Source organism: Sprattus sprattus (assembly GCF_963457725.1).
Source record: "Sprattus sprattus genome assembly, chromosome: 16".
In the NCBI taxonomy this organism is placed as follows: Eukaryota; Metazoa; Chordata; class Actinopteri; order Clupeiformes; family Clupeidae; genus Sprattus; species Sprattus sprattus.
In genome coordinates, this window is record NC_137914.1 from 30,138,453 (window position 1) to 30,162,418 (window position 23,966).

The 23,966-nt window shown below is 41.5% G+C and overlaps 1 protein-coding gene across 2 annotated transcripts in view; it reads right to left on the reverse strand.

Annotated features, from left to right (window-relative positions):
- Positions 1-9,517: 9,517 nt before the first annotated feature.
- The window catches only part of polr3d (polymerase (RNA) III (DNA directed) polypeptide D), a 55,682-nt gene continuing 41,233 nt past the window's right edge, over positions 9,518-23,966 (reverse strand). For both annotated transcript variants that reach the window (XM_080853323.1, XM_080853324.1), the window contains exons 6-9: positions 18,819-18,999; positions 18,490-18,737; positions 17,719-17,868; positions 9,518-10,332 (exon numbers count right to left, since the gene is read on the reverse strand). In XM_080853323.1, coding sequence (XP_080709449.1) covers positions 10,216-10,332; positions 17,719-17,868; positions 18,490-18,737; positions 18,819-18,999 — 696 coding nt within the window. In that variant the 3' untranslated portion in view covers positions 9,518-10,215. The remainder of the gene's footprint in view (positions 10,333-17,718; positions 17,869-18,489; positions 18,738-18,818; positions 19,000-23,966) is intronic.

Below are 23,966 nucleotides of genomic sequence, written 5' to 3' on the forward strand. Positions count from 1 at the left end.
ACCACACTTGGACACGTCTGTTGCTTACCGAGCACGAATTTTTAATGAATACCCACCACCTCCACCTTACCCATAATACCATTGAACATTCTAATAGGGCGTGTTACTCATGGACATGACATCCCCCCTTTTCTTAGAATTAAACTGTTTCAGTTACAGAAAATAAAACTCAAGATTATTCTTCACTTTCCCGGAATTCTGAAATCATAAACTTCCTGGGCAGTCAGATTTGTAACATAGCTTAAGCATATTCATTTGTGGTGAAGCTATCAAAATCACTTCATTGCTTAGTAAACATATTGCTTTCACTTAAGAAACCTTCAAAATCATGAACTGTAATATTTTTCTATTACTAGATATCAAACACATCCTGTATATCTACCTATAGATTTTAACTCATGTACAATGTGAGAAAGCTCTTTTTAGTTTTTAAATCATTCAAGAATGAATTCAGACAACCCCTTGGGTGTTCGTTTGACCCTTTGTGGCCTGGATGGCATGTGTGTTTCTATCTGTGTGTCGTCTTTGTTTTTGGTTTGTGGACTCTGAGTGTCAGTGGTGTGTGTGAGTTGTTCTGTCGCCTCACTGGTTCCTGCGTCATCCTCAGCTTCCTGTATTTCCCCCTTTTCTTGGAATGTTCCTTGTTTCAGTCCATTTTCTTCGTATTTCTTCACGAAAGTGGTGTTTCTTGCATACCTCACTCCGGTTGGCGATTCCACTACCACCTTGTTTCCTGTCTTGCTGTAGATCTTGTGTGGTGTTGCATTGAATGTGGTGGAGAATTTGTCAGTTTTGTCTTGTCGCAAGAGCACAGTGTCACCTACACTGACCTCTGATGGCTGTGCTCCTCTGCGAGTATCTGCATACAGCTTGCTCTTTGTCTTTTGTTCTCTGTCACGATCACATACTTCCTGATCAGCGTGTATTTCAATCAGTTCAGGTAGTTTTCCTCTTATTTTTCGGTTGAAGAGCAATTCAGCAGGGCTTTTACCTGTCGTTGGATGGCTGATGCTCCTGTAGACTGAAGCATACTTTCGCAGTTCTTTTTTCCAATCTAGTCCATCTGATTGAGCAATCCTGATTCTTTTCATGAGTGATGCGTTCTGACGCTCAACTTCTCCGTTGGCCTGAGCATATTTTGGTGTAGTTTTCAAGTGTGTTATGCCATTTTCCTCACAGAACAGTCTGAATTGTTCGGAACGGAACTGTGGACCATTGTCAGATTTACATGTGACTGGCAATCCGTGTCTGCTGAACATGGATTCCAGACTGTCTATGACTTTCTCTGCTGTGGTGGTGGTCATGACATCATACTCATAATATCGGCTAAAGTAGTCTACTACCACTAGAATTGAGTGATTGGACGGAAGAGGTCCCAGTAGATCGACTGCGACGTCCCGCCAGGGTCCATCAGGTAGCGGTGTAGGCCTCAGTGGTTCAGGCAGGTCAGGTCTAGCGACTATTTGGCATCCGTGGCAGGCTTTACAATGTCTTTCAGCTGCCCTGTCCACGCCAGCCCACCACACTTTAGTCCTAAGATGTTGTTTTGTGCCAACTATGCCCAGATGTCCCTCATGGGCTAGTGCAAGTGCACGTGTTCGCAAGGCCTGGGGCAGCACTATACGTGTGCCTCTAAGAACAAGATACCCTATTTTGCAAAGCTCATTTGCAACAACAGCATACGGTTTGCACTTCTCATAGTGTCCAGTTTCTATGGCCTTGCGTACCTCTTGTAGCTCTTGATCAGTGGCAGATGCTTCCTCCACTTCTCGTGTAGTGAGTGCCTTTGGAGTCGCGTTCACTGCCACAAATCGTACGTACTCCTCAGCTCCATGAGCATGTTTCGCCTGTTCCCCTGTGTTTGGCAGAAGTCTTGATAGAGAGTCAGCGATATTGTTTTTTTCCTGCTATGTGTACTACTTTAAACTGGTACGGCTGTAAGCGAAGAACCCACCGCTCTATTCGTGCACATGGTTTTGAGCGGGGACCGTATATTACTTCCAGTGGCTTATGGTCTGTGACTAAGTCAAACTGTCACCCATACAGATATGGGTGTAGCCTCTCACAGGCCCAAACTAGACCTAGTGCCTCTCTCTCTGTCTGGGAGTATCTCCGTTCACAGTCGGTTAGGCTACGGCTAACATAGCACACAGGGACCTGGATTCCCTTCTGGTTCTGCACTAAGACTGTACCTAACCCCACAGGGCTTGCATCCGCTATTACCTGGGTGGGTGCCTCTTTGTCGAAGTAAGCAAGGGTGGTTGCTTTTGCAAGGGCTGCTTTGAGAGCACTGAATGCTTGCTTCTGCTCCGGTCCAAAATCAAAAGGTATGTTTTTCCTGGTCAGGCGCCTCATTGGCTCTGACAGAGTTGCAAACTGTGGGATAAAGCGGCTGCTGTATCCAACGAGCCCAAGGAAGCTACGCACCTCTGTGGCGGTCTCCGGCTCCCTTGCTTCTGTCACAGCTCGCACTCTCTCCTCTGTTGGGCCAATGCCTTTTTCCAACAGCAGAATGCCCATAAAAATCAACCTGTCCATGTTGAACTGGCATTTTTCTGGATTCAACGTCCATCCTGTGTCTCTGAGTCTTTCCATGACTGCGTGCAGCCGTTTGTTGTGAGTCTCTTGGTCAGACGCATGTATGATCACATCATCAGAGATGTTCTCCACCCCTTCAATACCAGCTAATGCACTGGCTATCTCATGTTGATATTGTTCGCTGGCGGAGGACACACCAAACAACAGTCTTTTGTACCTGTACACTCCGTTGTGCACAGCAAATGTGGTGATGTCACGTGAATCAGGAGTCAGTTCAAGTTGATGGTAGCCCCATTTTAAATCTAACTTGCTGAATATGACTGAGCCATTCATGCCTTGAAGTACCTCATCCACTGTGGGGATCGGAAAGCGTTCCCTCACTATGGCCTCATTGGCCCGTCTCATATCCAAGCAAAGTCGGACATCATTCCCTGGTTTTGGGACAATCACAACCGGATTCACCCATGGGGTGGGTCCATTTACCGGCTCAATGATGTTCAAGTCCACTAATTCTTTAATTCTTGACTTTACTGCCCCCCTAAGGTGGAATGGAATGCGCCTGAGTGGCTGGGCTACTGGTTTCACCTCTGGGTTAATGTGTAGACTGACCTGTCTTGTTTTCAGTTTCCCGACTCCACTGAACACTTCGGGGTATTGCTGCTGGAGTGTTTGTTTGATGTCTGTGATGGCAGCAATGTTGGCACCTATTCTTAGCACCCCCAGTCTCATTGCTGTCTCTTTTCCTAGCAGCGGTTCACCACTTCCCCTGACTACGATGAACTCAGCATGTTCCGTCTTTTTTCCTATGGACACTCCACACGTGAATGCCCCTTTGACTGCTAATGGCTGATTAGAAGCATATGAGTAAAGTTTCCTCTCTGTCTTAGGCACATAGGAATGGCATTTAATGTTTTCTGCTTTCAACTTTTCCCATGCATCTTCTCCCATCACATTACTTGTTGCGCCAGAGTCAATCAGCATTTTTATATTTACTCCCCCAACACAGAAGTTAAGTCTCTCTGGCATGTGGTTATTTTCAATGGCAAATGCAAAGTCCTCACGTACATCAACCTGGTTCACGCTTTGTTTCGGTTTCCCGCCTTTAGTGCGGCATACTTTTGCAAAGTGATCTTTCCCTTGGCACTTGTGGCACGTTTGTCCTCGTGCAGGGCATTTTGGATCACGGCCCATATGATCAGTGTTCCCACATCTGTAGCATTTCCCATCATTTCTACTGTCTCTGTTCGGTTTACCTTTTGCGTTCCCATATCCATGCTTTCCCTTCTTTTCTTTAAGCGCAATTCGGTTGACGGTGTCTGTGGAATGTTGAGTCGACACGTACATGTCCGCCATCTGTTCATCGATGCTCTCACAACGGGCAGCTATTTCCAGTGTAGATGCTAGCGTCAATCCACCACCCTCTTCTAAAAGTTTTCTTCTCACATAGTCTGACGTTCCTTTGCTTAATATTGCGTCCCTTATCTGATTGTCAGAATCACCCCCGTAACCACAGTCTCTCACAGCTTGTCTCAGGCGTGTAGCAAATTGCTGTACTTTCTCACCTGGCTTCTGGTGCAGTTTTTGAAATGCGTGTCTTGCTAACGCTGCGTTGACTTGGGGTACGAAGTAGTCGTTCAAAGCATTCACTGCCTCGTCGTATTGGGTTGGCTCACCAGTGGACGGTAGAGTTGAGAAAATGTCCTGTACGTCTGGTCCAGCAAGATGAAGTAGCAGTGCACGTCTCCTTTGCTTCGTAGCGTCAGGTGAATCCCCGGTTAAGATGAGCCCTTTGCCATCAGCATATAGCTGGAATGACGTTAGCCAACGCTTCCATCTTGAGCCTAGCGTGGCTGGCTCAGTGTAGCATGCAAAATGTTGAATCCCGGATTTCTCCATACTAACTAACTAAACTGTAATTTTAACTAGCTAACGCAAATTAATCCTCGTCGCCAATGTTATATCTCCACTTTACCATAGCATTACTGAGATATTACAGAATTGAATCTAAATAATATGGACCACACTTGGACACGTCTGTTGCTTACCGAGCACGAATTTTTAATGAATACCCACCACCTCTCCACCTTACCCATAATACCATTGAACATTCTAATAGGGCGTGTTACTCATGGACATGACAATACCCATCTCCATTACGGAGATATTGGCTAAAGTTGTTTTACCTACTTCAACTTATATCATTGCAAACGTTTAGTTTTGCAAACGTGTCTAGTTTTTGTGCAGTAGTGAATGGTGGATGGTGGAGGTGGATGGTAAGGTGGATGCATGATAAGAAGAGAGAAATAAACACAATTTATTTGCATTGCTTCAATTTATTGAATTTCTCACATTTAGTCATTTAGCAGACGGTTTTATTCGAAGCGATTTAAAACTACAATTCTTACGAAGGTGAGGGGAGTCGAACCGGAGATCTACTGCATGCAAGTCATACGCTCTACCCGCTGCACCAAAGTCACATATTCGGCGTGAGAAAAGATATCACTTCTTAGACAGCCCATAGACAGTTTCTTTAATGCTGTCGTAGTCGCAGCAGAGTTGAATTTTGACATGATTATGGTCTTGAATTCTTCATAACACGTTCATGGTCATATCCTGCCTTAGCAGAGAAAAGAAAATAGCCTTTTTCTTTGAGTTTAGACTATGGTGCCGTTATAAATATCATGGTTTTGGCGATCGACCTCTCCTGCCTTTTGAAGAGGGACGTGCACGCGCAATTTAGCTGATGATTTTAGCCTGGGATAAATTAACGAGAGGTTAAAATAAATTGGCACCGGTCAATTTAGCTCGCAACTGGAGATTAACTAGCTTGCTAATTGAGAGCAGGCCAAGCCCGTCTGGCGACCGGCGCCAATTTATTTTAACCTCTCGTTAATTTATCCCAGGCTAAAATCATCAGCTAAATTGCGCGTGCACGTCCTGCTTTAAAAGGCATGAAAGGTCGATAACCAAAACCAGGATTTTTTGAACGGCATTATAGTCTAAACTCAAAGAAAAAGACTAATTTTTTTCTCTGCTAAGGCGGGATATGACCATGAACGCGTTATGAAGAATTCAAGACCATAATCATGTCAAAATTCATCACTGTCGCGACTGCAACAGCATTAAAGAAACTGTCCATAGGCTGTCTAAGTAGTGATATCTTTTCTTGATCCGAACATGTGACTTTGGTGCAGCGGGCAGAGCGTAGGGCTTACATGCAGTTAATCACAGTTTCGATTCCCTTCACCTTCGTAAGAATTGTAGTTTTAAATCGCAATTGAATAAAACCGTCTGCTAAATGACTAAATGAAAATGTATTAATAAGAAATTAAATAAATTGAAGCAATGCAAATAAATTGTGTTTCTTTCTTTCTTCTTATCATGCAACCACCTTACCATCCACATCCACCACTGCACAAAAACTAGACACGTTTGCAAAACTAAACGTTTGCAATGATGTAAGTTAAAGTAGGTAAAACAACTTTAGCCAATATCTCCGTAATGGTGATGGGTTATGTGCTCAAATTTCCTGGGATCAAAGAAAACGTTAGTATTCATGTGCAAACTAAAAATCACGTCTCAGGCTGAGCATGAAAGTTATTTCTGGTTTATCAACTGTACCAATGTCATATAATTATGAGTGCTTTGTTCTCCGCATCGCCGACATTACAAAAATAGAAGACATTCAATGTTCGACGGTGGTGTATGCAATAAATGACTCGAGAAGGTCTTTTAAATTAATTATTCCTTGTCGGGTGGATCGGTAGCAGTCATACAAGAACTCATCATGATGGAAAAATGGATCTTCTTGGCGATCGCAAAGAACTCTTCCTACGCTAATCAAACTATTAACCTTGTCAATGGGATCCCTCCTTTTGGCGTGGGTGTGGCAAGTTTAGCCAGCTAAACTTTGTGGCAAGTTTAGCCAGCTAAACTTTGCTTAGCCTGTCCTGGAGCAGGCTAGGGCTAAGCGATTAATTACCATGGTTATTGAGCAAAAGTTGCTACGGCGAACTCTCTAAAGCGGTGTTGTCTTTTTTTAGCCTGGAATTTAGCTCGCTAAACCGCTTAGCGAGCGTCGCTGAATAGTACCCTGGTAGAATAAATGATAAAATAAATAAATAAATAAACAGGCCTAGATGGAAGATGGCTGCTCCTAACAGGAGATCATATCCTTACAATTACTATTCAGGGCCTTAATAGCTGAGGGGACAAAACTAGATCTATACCTTTTGGTTTTGCACACAGGTATTATGAACCTACGGCCAGAAGGGAGATACTGGAGTTCACCATGTAGTGGTTGAGATGGATCATCTAAGATGGACTCAGCTAGTCTCAGTAACTGCCCATTAAAAAGGCATTCTGAGTTTTGTTGGGGCTCTCCAATTACTTTACTGGCCCACCTCACAATCTGATTCAGGGAGTTTTTGTTTTTTAGGGGTAAGTTGCCAAACCAGGACACTAGGCTAAATGAGATTATAGATTCAATAAAACATCTATAAAACATAGTGAGCATCTTTTTATCAATGTGAAAAGATGACAGCTTCCTTAAGCAGTATAAACGTTGGTTTGCCTTTTTATAGACGGCCTCACAGTTTTCCACAAAAGAAAATTTGCTGTCTATGATTGTCCCAAGATATTAGTACTTTTCAACACATTCCACTGCCTGACCTTTTATGCTGATTTGTTCCTTGTCTTTGGTGAGTTTCCTGAAGTCAACATGCATATTTTTTGTTTTTAAGATGTTTAGTTGAAGAAAGGACTGCTCGCACCAATCCACAAAGTCCTGGACAATTGGACCATGGCCATTCTCATCTGCCCTCCCTGCTACTCTGGCACATATTAGTATAGAGAATAAACAAAAGAGGGGAAAGAACACAGCGTTGAGGGGATCCAGTGGAGGTACACATCTGGTCAGACAGTACTCCGTTGACCCGTACTCTTTGTGTCCTATTGGTTAAAAAATGTAGCACCCAGCCCAAAAGATTTTTGCCCAGATTAAATTGGTCTAAAAGTCTTTCTATTAAAATATGGGGTTGAATCGTATTAAAAGCAGAAGAGAAATCAATAAATAAAAGTTGGGCATGTGTTCCTTTACCTTCCAGGTGTTTAAAAAGCGTGTTTGTCAAAGATAGAGTTGCGTCTTCAACGCCTCTTCGTGGCCTATAAGCAAACTGGAATTGGTCCATATCGGACTGAGTCTCTATTAAAATTACATTTCTTACTAATTTTTCAAAGGTTTTCATGACAAGAGAGGTCAGAGCAATAGGCCTAAAATCATTCTGTACTTTGGGGCACTTTGTCTTAGGAACTGGAACAATAATAGCATCCTTCCAACATTTTGGTACGTGCTGGGTTTGTAGAGACTTATTAAAAATATGGTGGAGCATAGCTTGAGGAGTTTACCACAAATGTTGTCAGGACCACAGCTCCTGTTTGCATTAGTGTAGTGTAAGGCTTTTTCAACAGCATCCTTCACTATTTCAAAATGATTCTGATCTACTAAATTAAGACCAAGCTCCTGTATTTCTGTACTGAAATCATAAGTATCAAAACGACAAAAGAAAGTATTAAGAACATCAGCAAGATCAGAATCTGAATAAAAAAATTCTAAAATGACACTTCTCACATTCTTCGGGTTACTAATACCTGCAATAGATTTCATGCTTGACCAGGCGGAACCCAAATTATTAGCAACCATTTTATTTTCCACAGTTGTTTTGTAATCCTGTTTAGCTCTGAGGATTTCAACTTTCAAGTCCTTGGTGGCTGTATACAGTTCAGAGGCAGTCCCATGTTTAAAAGCATGTCTCTTGGCCTGTATGCAGGCTTTCACTGATTTTGTGACCCAAGGCTTGTTATTTGAGTAAACTTTAACCTTTTTGCATGGAATAATTAACTAATTCAACTAATTGATCTAGGTCATCACCACAGGCCTCTGTGAACACATCCCAGTCCGTACATTTAAAACAGGCCTTTAGACACATAACAGACTCTTCATTCCAGTCTTTAATGTTCTTGGTATGGACTTTTTTTTTAATTATGGGTGCATCGCCGACATTACAAAAAGTGAAGACATGCAATGATCTACGGTGGTGTATGCAATAAATGACTCGAGAAGGCCTTCTAAATTAATTATTCCTTGTCGGGTGGATTGGTAGCGCTCATACAAGAACATCATGATGATGGAAAAATGGATCTGCTTGGCGATCGCAAAGAACTTTTCCTACGCTAATCAAACTACAATATGACTCAATGGGATCCCTCCTTTTGGCGTGGGTGTGGCAAGTTTAGCCAGCTAAACTTTGGTTAGCCTGCCCTGGAGCAGGTTAGTGCTAAGCGATTGGTTACCATGGTTATTAATAAAAAGTAGCTTCAGCGAACTCGCTAAAGGGATGTTGTCTTTTTTTTGCCTGGAATTTAGCTCGCTAAACCGCTTAGCGAGCGTCGCCGAACAGTACCCTGGTCTCTGAATCAAGTCACACACCAAGGTTTAGGGACAAGATGTTTATTTCTTATATTTTCTAAAACACCTTGGAGAGGGAGCAAATTAGGTAACCTACAGGGGGCAGCAATTAGGCTTGTTTAAAGCCCCTGTACAACTGCACCCTGACGTTTTTTTAATAGTTGTTTTTCCATCACTCATGTTTTCCCCTTTCTAAGCAGGTGGCCTAAATGATGTCCGCTTATAGCCTATCAAGAAAAAGATGTAGAATAGGGCACTGATCTCCTAATGTGAATCATCAATGTGCCTACTATACCCCATCCATACAAAACTACTGATCTAATTACGTCTTTCCTTGAGCTCATGATGTTTTCCATTGAGGTTAGGGAAGTGGTTAGGAAAAGATGATCCTATCTACTTTTCCTGACAATTTTTCCTTAACCTCAACTGAATAAATACACGCCATATATTCCACCAACACTCTTGTGATGTTTATTTTGAAGAATAACACAATAAAACAAACTCCATATACAGCAAAAAAAAAAAAAAAACTTGCCATGCCCAATCTTTTCATTATACTTATTTTTCATCTTTCATTCAAAATATTGGGCTTCTGGACCCATATATAATGCAGATTACTCCTAATGGTGATTTTTCTGGTACAATATTGAGCTTCACAATAATCACGAAAAAAGTCAGGGCCATCTGCAAGTTTCAAAAATCCTAACTTTCATGTAGGCAAATTTACAATACACCTGAACCCAACCATTATGTGAGAAAATTGTCCTACAAATTTCTAAAGACAAACCTGAAAAAAAAAATAGTTTTTAAGTAGTCTGCAGTCAGACAACAGACAGTGAAGACAAAAACCCTGCATACAAAACTAGGACAAAATTATGATTGGGCCAAAATAAAATGCATACAGCATATGCCAACAGAACTAGATTTGAAGCCCAAACCAGTTATATTTGACTGGATTAAATGGTCTGTGAAAATAAATTGCGACATCACAATTTAAAATGATATTGTGTATATACACACACATCTCAAACTTCATATATGCATATATACACTATGCATGATGGTACATCACAGGAATTTAAACATATCAGCTAAGTTTTACAGTCACTGCATTACAGCTGATGTATATTTACAAGCATTTTTACAAGCCAAAAACACTGTTTTAATACAATGCTGAAATGTCTTGTTTGTAGCCTCTGACAAATGTTTCCTCATGCCTTGTTCTCCAGAAGGGCTTGGAAATCAGGGGAACAAACGAGCTTATGCTTGATGTGCCCCAATACAGACATGGTTCCACTCCGGCCCTCAATGCCCACTGATACTAGCTCCTGAAAGACCAAAACATTAGCTGATTAAGAAACAAGTACAAGCAAGTAAGGTAAGGTCAGCTTTACAATTCAGTATGCAAACATTGCATTGAACATTCATGAACATTCAATTAATTAATTGACTATGAAAACAATGGCACTCATTCTCGACAGCAGTTGGGAAGACTTTCAGAAGGAACTCCACTTCGGTGGATTTAGGAAAACATTTGCCATTCTCCATAGTTTTTTCACCTGCGATTTCTTCTGAACTTCAGAAGACTTTCAGAACGCGAAATAGCAGTCGTAACTCTTCCGGAATCTTCTCAAATGCGAGTCCACGGGGCCATCTTGTGGTTATTTGAGGAATCGCGTTGAGGAATGACATTTGAAAAAACTGTGTTTAAAGGGTTAACGTCACGGTATAACCTATAGGGGACCAAATAGGGACATCACCGAACGTCCCCAGGACGTCCTATGTTAGGTGGGAACGGTTGAATTTGTGAGAACCCGTTGGTGATTGCGTTCAGGTCAACTCTACAGACATCCTCGGATTAAAATAATTATGATAATAATAAATACGAGAATATTTGTATCATTAACAATTAGGTTTCACATTTATAGTCATATTTCTACGAGGTAGTTTTTATTGTTACACTAGGTCTCTATTGCTCGTAGCTTGACTGTTCTCTCCCTTGTACGTCATTTTGGACAAAGGCGTCTGAATGCGAATGGACACGAACACTGCAAATGTAAGTGAATAGATAAATAAACGCTAAACCCAATCTATAAGAACCAGGACTTAAGAATGCACTTACTGCATTTTATACTCCTACTCGTGACCAGTCTTCACACTTATGGTGGCCATTTAGATAGTCGGCACTGACTGCATTTTATACTCCTACCTCTGACCTGTCTTCACACTTATGGTGGCTATTTTTCGATTTAAAAAAAAAAAGTGACTACTTAAATGTGTTTTACGGACTTCGGAAGTTCAACCTAATAAAAGATCTCCACCTTATTAATGAACACCACGAGTTGCTTTCGTGTGGATTCGGGAGATTGCGACAGCACACGTTTCTAAAATTGCGTCTCCTAATAAGGAGCTGGCGGGGCGTGTATGTATGCAAATCCACTTTCACGAGAACGCGCATCAATCTAATCAGAAACTAATCGGAAGGAACCCAGCTGAGAAGACTTCGGCTGCTTATGAACGCATTTTCAAGCGTGCGGGAATGCAGTGGAAACGTTTCCCTACGTTGTTTTTGCGAAGTCGTGTAAGAAACATTTCTGAAGAATTACAGAAAAAGATTGAGAATGAGGGCCATTGACAACAACAAGTGTGAATTGTTAACAGTCAACCACTGCCCCAAAAATATGATGTCAGCCTGTGTGATACTGAATTCATCATAGACATCTGTATGAGTTTGAGATTTGAATGTGGGCATGTTTGTTTGAATGTGGGCATTGCTGCTTCAGTGTCTTTAGATAATTTTGTCAGATGGTAGTGCTAGTGTTAGTGTGCAAGACTGAAGTATAATTACAAGCATTTTACAAGTGTCAAAGGCTTTTATTGACAATCAATTGAAGTTAAAGGCACAATATGCAACAATTATGCTTCAGGATTAGGGTTAGGATAAGCAGTTTAACCTTAAAATAACAGCTTAAAAAAAATTGGGGTGCTACAATGACTTTTAATATGGAGAATTGCGTCCGTGTCAATGGCATAGCAGGGTCGATAGGCATATAACTGCCTTCTGTAGTTTTGCCTGCCGATGCCCGCCGACCTGACTTTGATTACCTTCTGCCGATCTAGTAAGTAGCTTATTTGCCGTCTTGCTTAGTCTTGTGTTGCACATGATTGATGTTTGACTGTGTAAGGACAGTCGTTGAGTAATTAGTTTGTCATAATGTCAAAGTCAGCACATTTCAAGAGATTTCGTTAGTTTTAGCTGCTAGCATACCTTTAGCGAATAGCTATTAATCCTTAATGCACCTTTAAAGAGTCAATATTTGCAGTGTTGACCCTTCTTTTTCAAGACCTCTGCAATCCGTCCTTGCATGCTGTCAATTAACTTCTGGGCCACATCCTGACTGATGGCAGCCCATCCTTGCATAATCAATCAGGGTTCCCACACTTGCCTTGAAAAATAATTCCATACTACCTCCTGATTTTCCAAGTATCATATTAAGTGATGATTTATAGGCCAACTGAAGCCTTCCGCCCCCATCCGCGACCCCCTCCCCTCACACACTCAACCCCCTAGGACAACTGACTACTTACTTGATTTAAAAGATGTGCCAGTCAAGTCTACATTGTAAATGCTTAGAGATAATGTCTTATTGATAATATCAATGCATGAAATAATGCAACAAGCTGTAGTAGACTGCTTAACAGGGGCGAATCTAGGTTCCGATTTTTTTGGGGGGGCTAAACCCCTAGATAAAACCTATTATTATTATTCCTGTTACCCAGCAAACCTAGGGGGGTCTGGGTGCATGCTCCCCCATAAGCATTTTTTGAAAATATCCTTTTAAATAGTGTCCTCTAGTGGGTTTTAGAAAGAGAAATTAACACATTTATAACAATAAACACATTAAAGACATCTGCTGAGATACAGTGGGGAAAATAAGTATTTGAACCCCTACCGATTTCGCAAGTTTGGCCACTTGCAAAGAAATGTGTGATCTAGAATTGTATTGGTAGGTGTATTTTAACAGTGAGAAACAGAATATCAACAAAACATTTCAGAAAACTGCATTTTATAACATTTATGACTTAAGTAAGTAATAAGTATTTGAAACCCCAAGCAAACAGCAAGAATGCTGGCTCACAATGACCAGTTATGTGCCCAAGAAGCACACAGATTAGTCCTCCTCATTAGGTCTAACAAGGTACACCTGATCTCAACTGGTGACATTTATTAGAAACCTGTCCAAAGAATCATACTTCACACCTTCAACCTCACCACCATGGGCAAGACCAAAGAGTTGTCCAAGGACGTCAGAGTGTTAAGATTGTAGACCTGCACAAGGCTGGAATGGGCTACAAAACCATTGACAAGCAGCTTGGTGAGAAGCAGACGATAATTCGTAAATGGAAGCAACACCAAACAAATGTTAATCGCTCTAGGTCTGGGGCTCCATGCAAGATATCCCCTCGTGCGGTATCAGTGATCATTCGAAAGGTGCAGAATAACCCCAGAACTACACAGGGGGAGCTTGTGAATGATTAAGGCAGCTGGGACCACAGTCACCAAGAAAACCATTGGCAACACACCATGCTGTCATATTTTGAAGTACTGCAGCACTCGCAAGGTCCCCCTGCTCAAGGAAGCGCATGTACAGGGCCATCTGAAGTTTGCCATTGCACACTGGAATGATTCTAAGGAGGATTGGGAGACAGAATGTGGTCAGATGATACCAAAATAAAGCTCTTTGGCATCAACTCGACTTGCCGTGTTTGACAGGGGGGGGGAATGCTGAATATGACCCCAAGAGTACATCATTCCAGGTGGAAACATTATGCTTTGGGGCTGTTTCTCTGCCAAGGGTACAGGACCACTCCACCGCATCAAGGGGACTATGGATGGGGCCATGTTACGTGGAATATTGGGCTTGAACCTCATTCCCTCCCATTGAAAACGCAACCTTAAAGATTTGGAGAGGATCTGCAAAGAGGAGTGGACCAAAATCCCTCCTATGATGTGTGTAAACCTGGTGACCAACTACAAGAAACGTCTGACGTCTGTGCTTGCCAACAAGGGCTATTCCACCAAGTACTAAGTCATTTTTGTTTTCTAGGGGTTCAAATACTTATTTTTTGCATCAAATGCAAATAAAGTCATAAATGTTATAAAATGCATTTTTCTGGATTTTTTTGTTGATATTCTGTTTCTCACTGTTAATATACAGCTACCATTACAATTATAGATCACACATTTCTTTGCAAGTGGCCAAACTTGTGAAATCGCCAGGGGTTCAAATACTTATTTTCCCCACTGTAGGTGCTAATTATACTGTAGCATGATAGGGGTTTGTAGTTCAAGTGAGTAGGTTAGCGTTGTAGGCTACTACAGTTCACTAGCTAGTTATAGCTGGCGGAGCTACTGAATAGGGTAGCATACCCACAGGATCAATGACCGGCATGATAAAAGAGAGCCACGACTACCATTCTACCATTAACTCGTGGTGATTTATCCATTTACTTTCTTTTACTATTTTAAACTTCATGTGCTATACCTTTATATCCAGCAGCTGATTATGGAAGTTTTTACCAGCTTAGGTCGGACAGTTGCTCCAAGTATGTTTACTAGACGTTATCACTGTCTACCTGCACGCTGGCTCACTCACTCACTCACTCACTACCAAACAGAGCCGTGCACTTGCCACAACAGTCTCATACAGGCGGGAGTCCTGTGCTACTCAAGACTATTTTATTCTAACTCTAAACTTTAAACTAAATAAGTTCATTAAATCAGTTGCAAGGTGTGAATTTGACGATCTCAAAATAAAACTAGAATGCGTTTCGTGAACGAACTGCAAGAGTGTGCTTGCTCTGTTGCAGCTATGACCGAGAGAACAAGTGCCTTGGAATTGGGGCAGGTGTCAGCTCTCCAGCTCTCCCTGCTGGATGAGCATGCACAAATGAGTATGCATGAGTGAGTATGCATGAGTGAGTATGCACAAGTGAGTATGCACGAGTGAGTATGCACGCGTGAGTATGCACGAGTGAGTAAGCACGAGTGAGTAAGCATGAGTGAGTAAGCATGAGTGAGTAAGCATGAGTGAGTAAGCATGAGTGAGTATGCATGAGTGAGTATGCATGAGTGAGTAAGCACGAGTGAGTATGCATGAGTGAGTATGCATGAGTGAGTAAACATGAGTGAGTAAACATGAGTGAGTATGCATGAGTGAGTAAACATGAGTGAGTAAACATGAGTGAGTATGCATGAGTGAGTATGCATGAGTGAGTCAAAATGAGTGAGTCAAAATGAGTGAGTATGCATGAGTGAGTATGCATGAGTGAGTATGCATGAGTGAGTGTGCATGAGTGAGTATGCATGAGTGAGTATGCATGAGTGAGTTAATATGAGTGAGTATGCATGAGTGAGTATGTATGAGTGAGTATGTATGAGTGAGTATGCACGAGTGAGTAAACATGAGTGAGTATGCATGAGTGAGTATGCATGAGTGAGTATGCATGAGTGAGTAAACATGGTGAGTAAACATGAGTGAGTAAACATGAGTGAGTATGCATGAGTGAGTATGCACAAGTGAGTATGCACGAGTGAGTATGCACGAGTGAGTAAACATAAGTGAGTATGCATTAGTGAGTAGAGCCCTGGTATGGAAGGTGTCTCTTAATATTCCTAGTTATACAGTTGAATGGAGAGGGACAGAGAGAGAAGAGGAGCCCTCAGAACTTTGCGCAGGTGGGGGGGGGGGGGGGGGGGGGGGGGGTCGGGGGGTCCAGCCCTGCTGCTTACTAACTAACGTTGATAAACCCAGGTTTACCCGACAGTTAAAACACAGCTACTTACATTTGAGGATAAACTTGCATAAGAAGTTTCATTGTAGATGTCAAGGCTCCCGTGTTTGCTGGGATATGCATGTATTTGACCCTTCTATTGAGATCGCGAGTAACGTTGCTCGGTTATTATTCCCGAAGTCCACCAATCCTAAACTATACTTTTAAAGTCCATATCACCAGGTTGCCTGCATCATCCAACTTGTGGTCAATCCTCAAGAGGCAGGAAAAAAAGAAGAAAAAACTATTTCTGACAAACTCCAAGCATTGATTATGCAAGAATGGGCCGCCATCAGTCAGGATGTGGCCCAGAAGTCAAAATATTGACTTTTTGCATTAACTTCATGTAATTGCCAATAAAAGCCAGTGACACTTATTAGGTTTCCTCCGGTAGGAGGTAACCTATTGTTATTGTAGGCTTTCTTATTATTATGTTAGTACCATGGGAGTCAATGGCAGCCCCTAGAACCATATGGTAACTTTTTGTGAAATTTGGCACACTCATTAAGGACAGTCCCTTCTTCATTCACACTAAGTTTCATGGCTCTCATTACACCACTCTAGCGCCACCAACAGGTCAAAGTTGGACTTTTGTAACACACGCAACTTTTGAACCGTGTGACCGATTTTCAAAAATGAGGCACCATTGGATTCCCTAAAACCCAACCCATGGCGTCAATTTCCGGTTATATAGATTTTTCGCTATTTCCGGTTTCATCAAAAACCTTTGAAAGCCTACTCCTCCTACAATTTTTGGCAAATCTTCTTCAAAATCACCAGAGATGATCTTCAGACCTAGCCTCACAAAAGTTACTATTTAGAGTTTTGATCCTCATAACCGTTTGTCCGGTACAGCCACTCAAATTCAGCAGAAAAGGCGCCAAACAGGAAGTGAATATTTGAGTGATATTGACGTTATAGAGTGTGTTTAATTCGTCTTGATCCAGGGAATCTAATGGTACCTATTTTTTGAAAATCAGTCAAACGGTTCAAAAGTTGCATGTGTAAACACAAGTCCAACTGTGACCCGTTGGTGGCGCTAGAGTGGTCTAATGAGAGGCATGAAACTTGCTGTGAATAAAGAAGGGACTGTCCTTAATGAGTGTGCCAAATTTCACAGCTTTCTAGCACAGTATTGCATTTGAAATTTAATATCCCATTGGTAAGTCTGCAGCATGAATTTTTCTTTACGGTGACAAATTGTCACAAAACTACATTTTTCCCTGGTTTGCTATGTTTGGAGGAGGAAACCGCCATCGCTGCTTGCAGCTATATTTAAATGTTTGTAATTATACATCAGTCTTCCAAAGTAACATCTGACAAAAATATCTAAAGACACTGAAGCAGCAAACTTTGTGAAAATGCATATTTGTGTCATTCTCAAAACTTTTAGCCACGACTGTATATCAATAGACAGCTGCCTGCTCTGGTTTCCTTTTTCTACGGTGATGACTTGCCTGTTCTTCAACCCTGAAAGTCAAAGCTAAAATTTAAGTTTTTTAAATTAAGATTATAGGAATGCTTTAAAATAAACTCATAATCTGGTAAAACAAGATTTAGTTTTATACTTAAAAAATAATTAGCGCAGATTCATCATTCTCAATCATGTCCTGTTGCATTCCTTAATTTATATTGATTCATGTTTAATTACTAAACAGGCCTTTTCTAGATCCCATATAACAGGAACAATGATGAACAAAATAAGTGTTTGACCTTTTCTTTAAAACTGCCATGGCTCATATATTTGTTGTTACACAAGTATATCTTCCTTTAACGCTATTCCATTTGTTTTCATTGAATTAATGAGTTTGGTGATATGAGTAAAGACATCAAATATACACAGATACACAAACTAGTGTCAATGCTTTTCATTGGTAGACCTGGAGGAAGGAGCTGCTGGTTCCCAGATCCACATCTAAGGTCACGTTCCCAAGCACAAACTGCACCCGACCAGACTTCCTCACCAGCACACGTCCCACCAGACCCTCCTGCAGGTCCCGCAGGTTACAGCTCCCGTCCTCCTCCACCTCCTAAAACACCCACACAGAAAAACAGATTGCAGCTCCCGTCGTCCTCCTCCTAATACACCTACATAAAAGAACAGTCAGATACCACTCTGAATTCTAGTCCATTAAGACATTTTGTACTGCGCCTAGGCATAACCTCGGTGTGAGAAACTCTGAGTTATGATATTGATCAGTTGATTGACCCTTGACTGGAAGAGGAGGCTGATTACTTCTGAGTTATGAGATTGATCCGTTGATTGACCATTGACTGGAAGAGGAGGCTGATAAATTATGTGTGTTATGATATTGATCAGTTGATTGACCCTTGACTGGAAGAGGAGGCTGATTAATTCTGTAAATTCAAGTTTAAGTGCTTTATTTGTCACGTAATGGACATGTAGTGAAATGTAAAAGGGTCTACGCTCCAAAATGTGCAAAAAATAAATAATATTATAAGTGAAAAGTGCTGAATTAAAAAAACTTAGTGTGTAACTAAAATTGAGATCAATAGTCTCACTGCCTGTGGGTAAAATCGCCTCCTAAGTCTCTCAGTCCTTGAATTGAGACTGCGGAGGCGTCTACCCAACAGCAACAGGGTGAAGAGGCTGGCATTGGGGTATGAGTCATCCCTCGTGTAATACCCACCGGTGTCTCTGTCTTCTGGAGGACCGTTTGACCGCACTCAGACGGGACCTCTGTTTTGGTTTGTCTGACATCAGTTGTTGGTGGCTGCCCTGGAAGGGAATCAGGAAGTTGCATAAAAAACAACTCAACACCTTTGGGCTGATTCCAGGACTCCAGAAGCTTTGAGAGCACATCAGGTTGAGGGGTAGGCGGAGGCCTGTAAGAGGGCTCCTGTTTTTTCACTTCTGCAAGATCTGGCTCCTGCTTAACTGAAAAACAAAGAAAGGGTCATCATTAAACTCAGATCCAACTAAGACAAAGAATCCATTTCTTGAGGTTTTTGCACTCACTATTAATAAGAGGTGAAGTTTCTGTACTTAAATTTCCAGAATTTTCCTCAGTACTCTCATGCTTGTCATCCTCATCACTGTCTTCTCTGAACTCCTCCTTGAACACCCAGCCGGACACAGCCAGGGGAAGTTGCACAGGACAGCTCTTTGCATCATTCTTCAGATGGGGGTCATCCAAGAACTGTGAGATGTTATTAAAAATAAATTATTCAAAATGTGAGGACACGAATTAAAAAAATTAAAAAGTTACACACACTTAAATCACACATAATGTTTGAAACTGAACTGAATGAGGAAATCACTCTATAAGGAGAATAGAACTAAAATCTTGCACATTTCAGTCTCTGAGTGAGGGAGCAGCTCCTAACGACCCGCCCATTAGCAAAATGATGGCTATCCATTTGATAGGGGTATGGTCATTTTAAATGAGGGCTATCCATATGATAGGGGTATGGTCATTTTAAATGAGGGCTATCCATATGATAGGAGTATGGTCATTTTAAATAAGGGCTATCCATATACGGGGGGTATGGTAATTCGGTATTTGGTCATGTTTGAGACCTGAAGTATGGTCTTCTTGGCACGTTTGTATTTCAGACTACATCATGTCAGCTCCCGCATACAAAACAGGCTTCCAAACCGATGCTCCTAGTGTCACACAACTGTCCTCGAAATCGATAAGACCTCACCTCCGAAGCAAAAGTAATGAGTGCATTGAAAAACTACACAGCCAAGTTGCAAACAAGTGCTTGTGTGTCTTTGCATCTTCTGTGATTATTGTAAAACTATCCAAACATTTTCATGTTACATCAGCACTCGGGTGGTGTACGTCTTCCTTCTGCACCAAACTAATAACAACCACTGGGTTAACAGAACATTATCTTAGAAATGGCTCTCCTTGCTCAAATGTCATTTTCTGCTGTGTCTTTTACACACTCCACATAACCCTAAAATATACATTCAATGTCACTACGCACACTTGAAAGTGGACAATTCAAAGTTTCTGAGGATGTTTCTATTGTTTTCAATGGCAAAAGTCATATATTGTCAGAGACTATATAAGGGAGGAGATAAGTCACTGACGGAAGAACAAATGGGGTTGAAAGTGGCAAATTTGGAAGTCCTGCCTAGAGCCAATCACATTAATTTAGATGGGAGCCTGATCTCTTCCCATTAATTTAGATAAGAGCCTGATCTCTCTCCCATTAATTTAGATAAGAGCCTGATCTCTCCCCATTCATTTAGATAGAAGCCTGATCTATCCCTATTCATTTAGATACGATTCTGATCTCTCTCCCATTCCTTAAGATAAGAGCCTGATCTCTTACCCCATTCATTTAGATAGGAGCCTGATCTCTCTCCCATTCATTTAGATAAGAGCCTGACCTATCCCCATTCATTTAGATATGAGCCTGATCTCGCTCCCATTCCTTTAGATAACAGCCTGATCTCTCCCCCATTCATTTAGATAGGAGCCTGATCTCTCCCCATTCATTGAGATAGGAGCCTGATCTCTCCCCATTTATTTAGATAAGAGCCTGATCTCTCCCCATTAATTTAGATAAGAGCCTGACCTATCCCCATTCATTTAGATAGGAGCCTGATCTCGCTCCCATTCCTTTAGATAACAGCCTGATCTCTCCCCCATTCATTTAGATAGGAGCCTGATCTCTCCCCATTCATTGAGATAGGAGCCTGATCTCTCCCCATTTATTTAGATAAGAGCCTGATCTCTCCCCATTAATTTAGATAAGAGCCTGATCTCTCCCCCCCCATTCATTTAGATGAGAGCCTGATCTCTCTCCCATTCCTTTAGATAAGAGCCTGATCTCTCTCCCATTCATTTAGATGAGAGCCTGATCTCTCTCCCATTCCTTTAGATAAGAGCCTGATCTCTCCCCATTTATTTAGATGAGAGCCTGATCTCCCCCCCATTCATTTAGATAGGAGCCTGATCTCTCTCCCATTCATTTAGATAAGAGCCTGATCTATCCCCATTCATTTAGATATGAGCCTGATCTCGCTCCCATTCCTTTAGATAACAGCCTGATCTCTCCCCCATTCATTTAGATAGGAGCCTGATCTCTCCCCATTCATTTAGATAGGAGCCTGATCTCTCCCCATTCAATTAGATAGGAGCCTGCTCTGTCCCGATTCATTTAGATAGGAGCCTGATATCTCCCAATTCATTTAGATAGAAGCCTGATCTATCCCTATTAATTTAGATAGGAGCCTGATCTCTCTCCCATTCCTTTAGATAAGAGCCTGATCTCTCTCTCATTCATTTAGATATGAGCCTGATCTCTCCACCATTCATTTAGATAAGAGCCTGGGGCCTCATTAACAGAAAAAAATCCAAACTGCTCATCCTAACTTAAATTAGGGACTCAAAGATAGGAAAAATCCTAACTTCCTATTACAGAAGCAATCCTTAACCTGTTGGTCGTTTCCTATCTTATCTTTGGCCTCCTATCATATCTTAACTTAGGAAATCCTAACTGTTCTGTCAATCAAATTTTATCGATCGTCAATCGTTAAGTTATGTCTTTTTCTGCACTTAGAATGTGCACGAGATTGATGGAACACATCACTTTTAACGTTAAAAAGCGTTGGTTGTTGCGCTCTATGATCTTTGGTGAACATACAAGACAACACAGAGGGCAAAAAAAGAAGGGCATTCAATTTTAATTCTGATGAGCTTGAGGCTTTGGTTGTGGCAGTGGGGGACAGAAGAGATATATTGTTTGGGCAATGTACCCCGGTATTAACATCTAAAACAAAAGATGTCAAATGGCAAGAGGTCACCGAAGCGGTCTCGGCGGTTTGTGGAGTGACTCGGGCGGTGGACAGCATAAAAAAAAGTGGTCTGCTGTGGCCAGTGATGCTAAGATCAGAGGGGCGTTACTGAAGAGGGACCAGGCTAAGACAGGGGCTGGTGTCCCTGAAGTGAAGCCCCTTACCACCTTGGAGGAGAAGATCCTGGCCGTCATGGGTCAAGTCTACACCCAAGGTAAGCTGAGTTCTAAGCTAGTTTCTATCGCTAGTTTGCCATCTAGCTTAGCAATCGCTGCTAATTTTAATGTCTGACTTCATTAAGACATATTATTATTATTATAAGGAAAGAACGCTCGCAGTAAAGTTAAATTAGGCATAAACCTGTAGAGTGAAGTATTACAGGTTTTAACAAGTATTAACTAGTGTCAGTGTGTCCGCATTTAAGGGGCGGGGGTGTATAGTCAGCTGGTACCTGCTAGTGCTAAGCTGTAACGAAGATACTTCAAAATGTAGCAACTACGTTAAGCCTGTCGATAACGGCTTTGAGGAGTGGCTACATAGTAACCATAACCAGGGTGACCAATTAACAGCAAAACAAAAGCCAACGCTGATAACTCCCCTAACATTAAATAATTTCTGTATCATTTGTGTTATGTATTATAGGCATTCCAACCGGCACAGAGGTGGGCCTGAATGAGGTGGAACACGACAGTGTCAAGCTTCCCGCCTCAACTATCATGCTGACATTGATAAGTTCAGATTGTGATAGCAGAACTCTGCCACCTGCAAGAGTCAACCCATCGCCTGGTAAGTTGATTTTTGCTATTTAAATATTGAAATTACTAAATGTGCATTTTTACAATGCTATCTCCATCATGACCAGTTGAAGTTTGTAATGTATCTGTTAGTCTAGGCCAAGAGCGTAGTTTATGTTATGGACGGTAGGGACATGTCCACACCCACTTTGCTGAAAGCTTGAAATTGTCCCCACCACTTTTTCTGATATAAACTTAACTGCACTTGCGATTAAATCGTGGTGCGCATATTGAAGTCACATCAATTATTCTCGGTTGAATTACTCAGAGACAAATAGGCTACATTCCAAAAAAAGTGAATCCATAGGCATACCATGAACCTTCATCTGTACAGTAAGGCAAGGTTGCAGGGGGGGAATGTCCCTACAACTTTTTGATACAGAACTACACCCTTGGTCTAGGCTACTGTTTCACAGTTTTAAATTTTTCTCTACAGCTAAAAAGAAGTGCACAGGCCTACAGGAGGAGCTTCTGGAGTTGGAGAAGGAGAAGCTGACAATAATGCGTGAAACATTAAACATTGAGAAGGAGAGGCTACAATTAGAAAGAGACAAATTCCAATTTATGAAAGAAAATTTTAAATCTGGAAGCTACTTAGATCTCTATGAAATATAAAATTAAGTAAATTGCACACTTTAAATTTGATTGCACTACATACATATTTATTCACAATCTGAACTCATTAATGTCAGCATGACAGTTGAGGCGGGAAGCTCGACACTGTCGTGTTCCAACTCATTCAGGCCCACCTCTGTGCCGGTTGGAATGCCTATAATACATAACACAAATGATACAGAAATTATTTAATGTTAGGGGAGTTATCAGCGTTGGCTTTTGTTTTGCTGTTAATTGGTCACCCTGGTTATGGTTACTATGTAGCCACTCCTCAAAGACCGTTATCGACAGGCTTAACGTAGTTGCTACATTTTGAAGTATCTTCGTTACAGCTTAGCACTAGCAGGTACCAGCTGACTATACACCCCCGCCCCCTAAATGCGGACACACTGACATAGGGCTGGGCGATATGACGATATATATCGTGAGGACGATAGAAACGTGTCTATCGTGACCTTTCTCCTCTATCGTTTCTATCGTGATAAACTTATTTTTTCACTATTACAGCTAATATACATTTATAATATAATTTCACATCCTAATATAACATTTTGCTTTTCTTATTATGCAAACTCTAAGTTTATACAACTGTAAAAAAAGAATATTAAGATACATTTTAGAGAACGTGGTTTTGCGACACGACACCGCTTTACATTACGCTGCTTTGCATCATACGCTTGCGACATGATTGACGGTGAGAGCCCGCGAAATTTAATTCTGGTTTAAAAAAAAAAATGAATAATGGACGCGCTGCAGGAAGGTGTAACTGTTACCACAGCCGCTGTTATACAATTGGGCATCGACACCCATTGCTAATGACAGCGTCATTACTTTATTGCAGCAGTGAAAATCAAGACATTACAGACGTGCAAATGCTGGGGTGGCCCATTCAAATCAACGGAACTTTTTTGAACATTTTGGAGAGCCGTATAATACGAGTATA